At 32.4% G+C, this 12,262-nt stretch overlaps 1 protein-coding gene across 1 annotated transcript in view; it reads left to right on the forward strand.

The window, feature by feature from the left end:
- Positions 1 to 12,262, forward strand: part of TMEM232 (transmembrane protein 232) — a 159,992-nt gene that overhangs the window by 81,492 nt on the left and 66,238 nt on the right. The window contains exons 3-5 of the mRNA XM_011989402.1: positions 7,262 to 7,373; positions 8,639 to 8,744; positions 11,301 to 11,458. Coding sequence (XP_011844792.1) covers positions 7,262 to 7,373; positions 8,639 to 8,744; positions 11,301 to 11,458 — 376 coding nt within the window. The remainder of the gene's footprint in view (positions 1 to 7,261; positions 7,374 to 8,638; positions 8,745 to 11,300; positions 11,459 to 12,262) is intronic.

Genomic DNA, 12,262 nt, shown 5'->3' on the forward strand with positions numbered 1-12,262 from the left:
TTTTCTAAGTCTTTTGTTTTCTGTCTCTTTCTCATTTCAACTCAAATGTCTCTCCCTCAAGTATTAAAAAAAAAGTATTTTTTAAATCTGCTATAATTAAATGTATGCATACTCTTGTAATTAAAAGTATAAACACTCATTTTTTTTTGCTGTGAAATGCTAACACACATACAGAAGACTATATGAACATAAATATAATGATTAATAAATTATTATAAATCAAATACTTGTGTATTGACCAAATGAAGAAATAAAATAATTTTCAGAAACTTTTTGTGTAACCCTTTTAAATAAAGAAATCCTAGTGCTGTCTTCATCAACATATAAACCAATTAAAAAGTCTTCTCTCCTTAACTTTTTTTACTCTCCCAAAGTTTCTTTTTCTTTACAGTTTTATGCTTTATATAAATGTAATATTGTGGGGTATATTCTTTTGTGTCTGGATTAGCTGTATGTTTGTAAGATCATCTATATTGTTGCAGTTTGTTTATTTTTATTCCCTTAACATTGAATACTTACCTTTGGGTCTTCAAACTCAACTAGACAGACTAATATGATGATTATAGGCCACACTAACTGCTGACCTCACTTAGCAGGATACAGCACAGGGAACAGCATGCCAGCACACCAGTAACTGTTTACCTTCTGAAAGAGTTCTCAACAGAACAGAAATGGGAGCTAGTCTTCTGTAGCTACTCCAAATGACTGTGCGTGTAAGAATGTGAGACTTAGAGAGCTGAGTGTAATAGATAGATAACCTTAGAATCCTTTGTCCCAAAGTAGAATCAATGACTTAAAAAGTCCTGCAAAGAACATGCACTTAGGACAGCCCAAAGTTTCTCCTAATAACATATTTATAGTTTATTAGCAGTCTAGGTATAATGTGTCAATCAGGAGGTTTTTTGTTTTTGTTTTTTTTCTTACCATAAGTGGTGGTCCCAGTAACACAGCTGACATCTACTTTTCCTATGTTCTTAGGGGAATGGAATTAGAAAATAACCCAAGCTCAAATTCATGCATTATAAAAAGAAAGAACATTTTGCTTCGCCCTTTATTCACAGACATACCATACTTTTTGGTTCACAAGATAGAATGTTGTTTGATTCCATGTTTTATCCCTGATGAAAAATATTGCTGGGACCATTCTTATATATGTTCCCTGGTGCATAGGACATATTTCTATCGTACATATATAAAGTTGTGATATTGCTAAGTCAGTTTGTATGTCTGTCTTGAATCATCTTGATAGAAAACACCCAACTGTTTTCCAGTTGGTGGTTTTACCAATTTACACAACCACACGCAGTTTGTGAGAATTTCTATTACTCCATATTCTCTTCAGTTCCTGGTATTGGCATTCTTTTAAGTGTTAACCCTTCTGGTGAATGTGAAGTAGCATCTAATTTTGGTTTTAATTTGGATTTCTCTATTTATTATCTTGATGATTATTTCCATATTTATTGGCCACTGGGATTTCTTCATTTGTGAATTACCTTTTTAAGACTTTTCTCCATGTTTCTATTTATTGGGAGTTCTTTGTATCTTTTGTATATGAGCCCTTTATCAATTACATGTTGAAAATTTGTTCTACCACTTAAAATTTTGCCTTTTCATTCTCTTACACTTTCTAATTCAGTTTTTGGAAGATGCAGTCTTATAGTAATAAAGTAATCATATGTATAATGTATTTATAAGCAGAGGTGGTAACCAAAATATTTAACTATAGATATAGTGTGAGGGTTGATAAAACAGAAGTGCACCTGTTGAATGTCAGGTCAGTATAAGGCTCTTTTTATGATGATGATTACTATTACTGCATTGGTTAGCACAACTAACATTTTATAGGAAGTAATGTGAAATGTCAATCAATAAAGGAATTATTGGATTTGTTGAAGTACATCTATATTCTGCATATTAAGATCAATTGAACTTTAGGAGCTGACCGTTATAATCTGGAAGGATGAAAATCCCAAAAATATAATTCTGGGAAATATTTTGAAAATTCTTTAAGTGATATTTATTTACATTTTTGAAAGGAGATGTATATGTGAAACATATAAAAATATGACAAAAAACTTCATAGGCCACTTTACACAAAATAAGCAATAATGACATACCTATTTTTGCAAACATAAAGAGGTATATTAATGACCACTGCATAGTTATAATGGTTATGAGTGACAAACCATATTCATAAAAATTGGACAAAAGGACATGTGTAAGTGCATATTACTGTGGTTGGTAATTGTGTCCACCCAAATTTATAACTGTGTTCATCTGACATTCTTTGATGAACAACGTAAGTCTTGACAAGATTGGCACAAACTGTGATGGGTCAACACCACATGCGCAGTAACCTAAAAGAACCAAGATCTCAATATATTTTATCTTTCACAAATGCAGCTGTACAAAAAGGACATGTCTTCATTTACTGAGAAAGTTTTAGCCTTTTTTTGTACACATACAATGCTTGCACACTAAGTCAATGTTGTTATAGTGCACTTTTTTGTAGGCAAATTTGCAAAAAAAAAAAATGCATAAAATGAATTATAACTCTCTGAAAGTCTCTATACAACTTATACTTCCAGTATACCATAGTAAAATATTTTTAAAAATGCTGATCATTTAAAATAGTTGAAAAAGACAAAAAAAAAAAAAAAAAGAAGAAGAAGAAAAGAAGAAAAAAACACAAAACCTTTTCACATGCCTGTTGGCCATCTGTATGTGTTCTTTTAAGAAATATCAATTCAGGTCCTCTGTACATTTTTTAATCAGGTCATTTCTTTTTGGCTATTGATTTTGGTTTCTTATATATTCTGGATATTAGCACCTTCTCAGATACATGGTTTGCAAGTATTTTCTATCAATCCATAGATTGCCTGTTCACTCTGTTGATTGTTTTTATACTGTGCACAAGATTTTTAGTTTGATGCAATCCCACTTGTCTAGTTTTGCTTTTGGGTTCATAGCTGAGAAATTATTGTGAAGACCAATATCAAGAAGCATATTCCCTATGCATTCTTTTCATAGTTTTACAGTTTCTGGTCTTACATTTAAGTCTTTAAGTCATTTTGAATTGATTTTTGTATGTGGTGTGGGATAAGGGTCTAATTACATTCTTCTGCATGTGGATATTCAGAGACTATCCTTTCCTCATTGTGTATTCTTTCAACCCATGTCAAAGATCAGTTGACTGTAGATATATGGATTTATTTCTGGATTTTCAATTCTCTTCCATTGGCTTTTAGGTCTTTTTTTAATGCCAGTACCATGTTGATTTAATTGCTGTGGCTTTGTAATATTTTGAAGTCAGGAAATGTGATGCCTCCATCTTTGTTCATCTTGCATAAGATTGTTTTGGCTATTCAAGGTCTTTGTGATTCCATATGAATGTTATTATTATTTCTGTAAAGAATGCTATTGGGATTTGATAGAAATTGAATTGAGTCTGTAGATCTCTTTGGGTAATATGGAAATTTAAACAATACTGAGTTTTCCAATCCATGAACACAGGATGTCTTTCTATATTGTCTTTGTTTTTTATAGGTCTTTTTTTTTGTGTTTTCTGTAAATTGCTTTATCAATGTTTTATAATTTTCAGTGTACAAGTCTTTCACCTCTTTGATAAGTTTACTCCTTAGTATGTTATTATTTTTGTTGCTATTATAAATGGATTGTTTTCTCCATTTCCTTTTTTGGATAGTTCATTGTTTATATATAGAAATGTTACTGATTATTGTATGTTCCCTTTTTTATCCTGCAACTTTATTGAATTCATTTATTAGTTCTAAGGGATTTTTGTGGATTATCTAGGAATGTCTACATATATGTCATTTTCAAGAAGAGATAATTTTCTTCTCTTCCATTTTGGATGGCTTTTATTTATTTTTTTCTTATTTAATTGTTCTGGCTAAGACTTGCAGTACTATGATGAAAAGAAGTGGTAGAAAGGGACATCATTGTCTTGTGTCTTAGAGGCAAAGTTTTCCGTTTTATTTCATTGATTATGATATTGGCTGTGGGTTTTTGATATGATGGTCTTTATTGTGTAAAGTAAATTGAAGTAAATTCTTTTTACACCTGTTTTCTTGAGAATTGTAATCATGAATGGAAGTTAAACTTTGGCGAATGTTTTTTCTCTGTTGAGATGACCCTTTTTTTTTTTCTTTAGTAATATGGTATATTACACTGATTTATTTTTGTATGTTGAACCATTCTTGTACTCCAGGGATAAATCTCACTTGGTCATGGTGTATAATTGTTTTAATTTGTCACTATATTTACTTTGCTAGTATTTTATTTATGATTTTTGCATTGACGTTCACTAGGGATTTTGGCCTATAGTTTTCTTCACTTGTAGTTCTTTGTATAGTTTCAGTATCAAGTTGATGCTGGCCTCGTAAAATGAGTTTGGAAGTGTTCCTACTTGTATTTTTTGCAAGAGTTTAAGAGAGTTAGTAGTAATTCATCTTTGAATGTTTGGTTGAATTCAACCATGAAACCACCTGGTCCTGGGCTTTACTTTGTTGGGAGATTTTTCATTACTAATCTAATCTTGTTTTTCTATTGGTGTGTTTAGCCTTTCTATTTCATCTTGATTCAGTTTTGGTAGCTTGTAAATTTCTAGGAATTTATTCATTCTAGGTTATCCAATTTGTTGGTATATAATTGGTCATAATAGTTTCTTATGTCTCTGAGGCATCTGTTATAATGTTTTCACTTTCATTTCTGATTTTATTTATTTGACTTCTCTCTTTTTTCTTGATTATTCTAGCTAATGGTTTTTCAATTTTGTTAATTTTTTCAAGAAAACAACTCTTGGTTTTGATGATTTTTAGTTTTTTATTCTTTAATTTATTTCTACTCTTATATTTATTATTTCCTTCTTTCTGCAGACTTTAGGATTATTCTTTTTATAGTTCCTTGAGGTATAAAGGTAAGCTGTTTTTTTTTCCAGTTATTTCTCCGTGTAATGTGAGTATTTATTATTATAAACTTTTCTCTTATTACTGCTTTTGCTGCATCCCAGAAGTTTTTGTAAAGTGTGTATATAGGTTGGTTGGTTTGTGAGCGCTGAGAAAGGTATGTAAAGATACACAATAAGTCATTAATCTTGGCTCTTAATCTTGACAGTTCAAATTGGAGGCAGTAGTGTTGGGAAGCAATCTATTAACTTTTTCATTATGCATCTCTGAATGTTTGGGTTATTAAAAACAGCACTGTTACTTTCATATTTTAAAAAACATAATTCCTAATGATATTATAAAAATTAAATGGATGAAGGGGCTATCTTTTTTAACTTCCAAACTCTTCACACAAATGAGAAGATTAAAGCTAGTTTGGACACTTTATGTAGAGTAGGTTCACATAGATCAAAAATATGTTATCCCAGATGACTACTGAGAAACAATTTTCAGCCAGTGCTCACCAAATATCTCCAAAAGCAAGAATGAAATGAAAATCAGGAAATTAAAGATGAAGTTACTTATTTCAAAATGCCCAATTATCACAGACTTTGTATATTCTAACACCTGAACACTTCCTCTATTGTACTGCAAGCTCCATTAAGGCTGGATTATTTGTCTTTTTTGCTACTGTATCCCCAATGTGAAACTTAGTTCCTGATATATAGAAGACCATCAATAAATTCTTAGTAAACGAATTAATAAATGCTTATTTTAAGATTGGTATTTAACTGCCCATTTAAAAAATAGCAGTTAAAGGGTTGATTATTTCATTAATTGCTCTGTTCTGGGATATCTTATATTTGATTCCAGTTTACAGAACACCTTATCATTACCTCTGTTCAGCCTGTGATCATGTGGCACTGTTGTTATTTGTAGTAGGTCTGTCTCCCCAGTAGGACTGTGAATTACTCAGGGACAAAATCTGATTTCTATTCATTTTTTTCTTTATCTCAGAGAGCAACAAATTTAGTAAATTCTATTTCAGTAAATACAGTAATTTAAAATGTTTTATTTTTTCAGATTATTATTTCTAATAGCATGACTCCAACAATAATTTTACTTCACAAAAACAAAGTTCATTGATTCTACTGTTCACTATTCTTTTGCTATCACTTTGATCCTATGCCCATCTTCAATTTTGTGGTACATCCTTATTATCACTTCACTTATTCTCTTGCATACGCCTTCAACTTATTTGTCCTACTTTTCTTTGAAATTCTCATATACTCTCTCTACATTTTCCCTGTGGGATCCATTTAATTCATAAGACTTTAAATTCCATATGTATGCTGATGACTCGAATACTGATATATCTTGTCTGAATTTTCCCTGAAATTCAAACTCATATATCCAACTGCTTACACTCCATCTCCACTTGGATGGCCATGATAATCTCAAACATAACATGTCCAATACTAAAATTATTCTCTATCTTCACCCCACATCTACTCCTCTAACAGTTTTCCCCATCTTAGTAAATAGCAATTCAGTCCCTCTAGTTACTCAGTTGAATCACGACTTCTTTCTTTCTCTCATGCCTAATTTCTAATTCATTGGCCAGTCTGATTGGAGCTGAAGTCAAGACATATCCATTATCTAAATTCTTCTCCTTGTTTATATTCTATAATCCTGATCCAAGCCACTAATACGTCTCACCTAACTACATATAAGCTCCCCCTTTTGCTACATCCCACCTCCCTACATGCTAATTCTTAATATAGCATTGGAGAAATTTGGTTGAAGCTCAAGTTAAATCTTGCCACGCCTCTTCTCAAACCCTGTAGTAGTCTCCCATTTCATGTAGTTAATATGGCTACTTGCTACCTCTTTGACCTTACTTTATACTTATACTTCTTTCTTCCCTTGCTCCCTCAAATCCAACCATGTTTGGGCTGATTCCACTTGCATAGAAGGAGTAAAAGTTTAGCTTAAATGAATCAATGCTGATTTATGTGAGGAGATAAATCAGCCTTCAACAAAATTGAAGCTGTGCTGGATTTTATCTGAAGAAGGCTTATACCAACAAGACTTCTAGCAGTCATCTCAGAAACTTTTTCTCAGGGGCCACAAAGGTCTTTAACAATGGGAATTATGTTTCTCAATCTAATAGTATGACAGGATCAATCCAGGAGGCTTGCATATATCTTTTACTGATTTTTTGTGTGTGAAATAGTTTTATTAAGAAAGTATTTTTTCTAGAATATAGTTATACATAGCCACTGGAAGTTGATTAATTGAAATTTGGAAATGATAGCTATAATTTTTGAATGTTAATTTTTCAATGTTTTATTTAGGGCAACATTTTCAATCACAAAAGAATTCATCTTGAGATTCAATCAAACACAAAATTCCAAAGAGAAGGAAGAATTGTTGGAACTAGCCAGAAAAATCATTGTCAGATGTAAGGTAATGGCATATCATTGGATTGTTCTGCATGTTAACTTCCTTTTCTAGTTGGTACATGATTACACATTCTAAAATATTGTAAGAAAAAATAGGAATACATCTTTCTTTAATTATAAGTAGGGAGAGTTAAAATATTAATGCAAATTAAGGTTAAAGCTTATAACCAAATAATAAAAGCTCCTGTAAATTTTTGTGGAAATATACCAGTCCAGGAGCCCATAGTGAAATGTTAAGTCTGGCAAATAAATTTTTGATTATGAAAATTCTATTTTTTCTTAAAAAGTTAACTGAGATACGCTGTGTCTCAAAGGAGAAAAAGGCCTTTCTAAACTTTTATATATACGCATGAAGTACTCTGTTCTTTCTCTGTAACAAACTATTCTTCACCTGAATTGTGAAAAATATATTCTTTAAGAATATGACATTAATCCCCAAATTTACAAATAGATATCAAAACAGAACAGGAAGTAAAGTAAGTCCTTGCTTTTCCTTTTCTACATTGGACTCGGTTTAAATTTTACAGAGAAATAACATACATATTTTGCTTTGATATGAATAATTCATTAAATAAAAGCTGCACAAAACTGATGCATAAATTAAGCCACCTTTTTTGTGGTGTTGTAGTGGTTGTTATTTTCCAGTTCATGGCTGCCCATATATTTGAAGATTTTGAAAAAAATTTGATTAGAAAAAGAGTATACTTTTGATAAGTGTATATGCAGACAGGTGCCAGGAGGTGCATTCATCAGTGAACTTTTCTCCAGTTGAACGAGTATTCCCTGCAACAGTCCCAGGAGTGGGCACAATAAGGGAAGTGGAACAATCCTGATCATCTCCCTCATGTTCATTAACTTCTGCACATCAACAATGAAGTAACCAGGGTTTTCCAGCAAACTGACATCAAACTCGCTTCTGTTTTATCACATTTCTTCAGTGTTTTTCCTCATAAAATAAAAAAAAATGCATTCTCTTGGGGAAAAATTGGAAGTACTCACTAGAAAGTAAAAAATGAGAATTATTTTCAGCAAATAGCTAATTATATTACTTATAGTATCAACATTTTTTACATCTTAACACTAATACAGTTTGCATAAAATCTCCAAAAATTTGAGTAATAAAAGCAAAAATATAAAATTGTATACAACTCTGGCCACCGAGCATTAGCTTCATAGAATTACTTTTGGAACACAACTAAGAATTAAAAATTATTAAATATATAAAAGATGTACATTTTGATTTGTCTTTTTCATGCTTCCTCATAATAGAGAAAATTGGGTCTCAAAACCCTGGGCTCTGGGAAGCATGTGCATCTTCCTGCTGCATGGATTGAAGTAATATATCTGGCTCAATGCAAAGGGGAAATCCAAGATGGTATGTACTTTAAATTCTTATTAGGTATCCTAAGCATTTTCTAGATTATCAGTGAAGGCATAATTTGAGAACTTTAATTTTTAAAAATTGTGCAGAAGACAAGAAATTCTTCTACTCTATCGAAATACATTTTATTTTGAAAATTCATTTTGTAATTTAGAATTTATGATTTTAACTACTTAGCTTTTTAGTGATAAAATTATTTTCAAAACTTTACTCAGCATAGTCTTTATTACTTTTTTGCTAAAATTAGCAACTAATTAAAAACTAATATAAAATGTCATTTAGTGATTTCCAATTAAAATAGGCACTAGACTTTAGAGAAATTTGCTTCTTCATTTTATAATTATTACTTATAAAACATTAATCAAATGACCATTTGTTTTCCACTTATTTTAAATAGCAAGCTTTACTCATTACCTTTTCATTTATCACTCCTCGTTTATGCCTCCTTTAAAACATCCTCTAACTAATCTAAAAAAAAATTAACGTTATTTCTAAGGGGGTAAAATTCCTTCCATCACTATTGTAAAATTGTATATATATGCCTTTTAAAATAGTTTTAGAATGTTAACCACATGAGTTCAGAGAGAATTTTCCCCATGTAAATTAGGTTTTTGTAGTGCTATCTAGGAGTTTTCAAGCAGCAGGAAGAATTATTTTGTATTTAACTTGCCTTTATGGTCCTTCATCACAGTGCCATCCACAGCCTGACCTCTATTAATAATTTAAATGATATTGAGGTAAACACTCTTGGTTTACCAGCAAGAAGAGGCTGTTTGCTCTTCATTGACAATTAAATTTCAGTTTTAATTAGTCATGTGATTTAGAAGAGGACTGGCCCTTGCCCAACCCGACGGGGGTGAATCATGGATGGTCTAAATCAGAGGTCCCAAAACCCTGGACCATGAACTGGTACCAGTCTGTGGTCTGTTAGGAACTGGGCCACACAACAGGCTGTGAGCAGCCAGTGAGCGAGCATTACTGAGCTCCACCTCCTGTCAGATCAGCAGTGACATTGGATCCTCAGAGTGTGAAGTCTATGGTGAACTGCACACGTGAGGGATCTAGGCTGCATCCTCCTTATGAGACAAAGCCAGTCCTTGGTGCCAAAATGGTTGGGGACTGCTGGTCTAAATCAATTATGGTAATTCCTTTTCACTTGCCAGTGATTTGATTAGGGTTAGTCACATGACCTGATCCTCAGCAAAGTGATGTAAAGACAGCTCTATTTCCCGTACTTTTTGTTGACTTGCTTTTGAAAAAGACATGCCTGGGAAAAAAGCATTCCTTTCCTCCCTATACTCTTGTTTGTTCCTGTCTAGTTTGCTTGGTAAGAACATGATGCCTGGAGTTTGTGCAGTCATCACAGTCCTCATGCACATGAGGGGGAACTAGAAGATGAAAGAAATGTGCATCTAAAGGGCAGCTATCTTAGCTGTCCCTGGAACCTTTCCAATTCTAATCTTGTGAAATAATAAACCTCCTTATTTTGAAGACATTTTTGTTATATTTTCTGTTACATGCAGCAAAAGCATTTCAATACATTCACATATTGAACTCTAAATAATACTCTCAATATGACTTCTTACTCTCTTCACAACTAAAATAACTGAATGGGTGTTTTACCTGTACTTTTGTCTGCTCCTCATTCTATAGTCCACCCTCCACTCAACAGCTTGTGATTACACTCAAATGAGCCCCAACTCCATATCATGGCCTACAGGACTCTGCATGTGCTGGCTCCTGGCTACCTCCCTACTTACTCATTATGTTCAGCCCTACTGACCTCCTTCCTGTCCCTTGAGCATGTCAGGGTTGTTCTTTCCTCAAGTCCCTGTATTTGCTGTTCGTCCTCATATATTTACATGGAAGCTCCTCAAAACTTTTGTAATGATTTGAGAAGCTGTTTTCTCTAGGCTCTTATCTCTGTATTCTTCCTCCTTCAGCTTCACAGGGTGGCCCTGTTTCCTCTTGTTTGATTCTCTAGTCTTCTGTTCTTCCCTTTTTATCTTGAGCACTGCCTTTTATCATCTGGTTCTGTCCTATTTCTCCACCACTATGTGTGTGACCTGGTGATTTATTTAGTGTTGGGCCTGTATAGTGTTGAATCTATAATAGCTGAGCCCCCTTGGACATTTCTTCCTTCCTCTAGCCTCTCGACCTTGGTGGTTTCTGTTTCAGTTGCTTCATGCCATGAAGTTGAACTTCCTATATGGCAACTTAGAGTTCCAAATCTAGTATCTTGAGAGAGAGAGAGAGAGATCCAGGTGGAAGCAGTGGTGCCTTTTCTGATTCAGTCTTAGAAGTCACATAGTATCATTTCTGCCACATTTCATTCTATTGGTTGAAGCTGTCACAGGGTCTGCTCAAGTTTAAGGAGAAGGGCGTATAGACATCACCTCTTGATGAAAAAGGTGTCAAAGAATTTGTAAATACATTTTAAAACTGCAATTTGGTCTTAATGGTAGGAAATAATTATAAAAAGTAATTATAGCATGTAGAAAAACAGGATGATTTTCAAATGATGAAGTTTCTATATTTTTAATATTTCAGAAGCTTTAAATATGCTTTATGCATCTCTGGACCATGCTTCCTTTGATTATGATCATCTGCCTGCCTTATTTTTTGTTGCGGAATCGGTTTTATACAGACTCTGTTGTGATGCATCCCTCAAAACGTATTTATATTCAGTTGAAATAAAGCTAGTAAAGGTATGTTTTGAAAAACTTCTTAATGTTCTTAAATATTTCATATACTACATGTAACAACATGACATCTGTTTTAGGATCAAAACAGAACATTTAGTTTTATTATAGAATATTCTTTTGTTTGGTAGTTTAATCTTCTCTAATTGTGAGTAGTACATTATTATTGCTTAATATCTAAATGGAGATAGTAGTTTGAGAAAATATAATTTCACAAACTACATAAGAAAATAACATTTCATTAAAAAACAATATGCTTAACTGTTTTTCTAGGTGTATATATATATATATAGTTTTTGTTTTCTATTTTAAGGGCTTTTAAATGCCACCTCCTCTACCATTTAAAAATGCTAACAAATAACCCTAAATAACTGCCGAATTTGGGAAGCTTAGTTGTTCTTCTAATATTCTATGTAACTTTAGATCTATAAAATGAAAGACTCTTTTCAGGTAACTCATATTTTATAAGATCCTTGAGATCATATTGTTTCACTCTCGGTGATGATCATGGTTGACTACTGTAAAATACATTGTTAGTCAAATAAATATAGTTTAACTAATGGTTTTACTGCAAAGAGAGAAAAGAAAGGCTAAAAGTATTTCTTTAAGATGGTTTTATATATGTATATGTATAAACACATATTTATATATATGAATGAAACAAATTAAATCAATGATGCAGAAATTGTTTTTTTAATTAAATTTTGATTATAAACTGTTAGAAATTGAACATGAGAGAACATTGATGAATCAGTCAATCAGTTGAACATTTTGGGGAGACAACCACATTTCAGTCATGTAAGTCAAGCT

The sequence above is a fragment of the Mandrillus leucophaeus genome, unplaced genomic scaffold (assembly GCF_000951045.1).
Source record: "Mandrillus leucophaeus isolate KB7577 unplaced genomic scaffold, Mleu.le_1.0 Scaffold352, whole genome shotgun sequence".
Lineage (NCBI taxonomy): Eukaryota > Metazoa > Chordata > Mammalia > Primates > Cercopithecidae > Mandrillus > Mandrillus leucophaeus.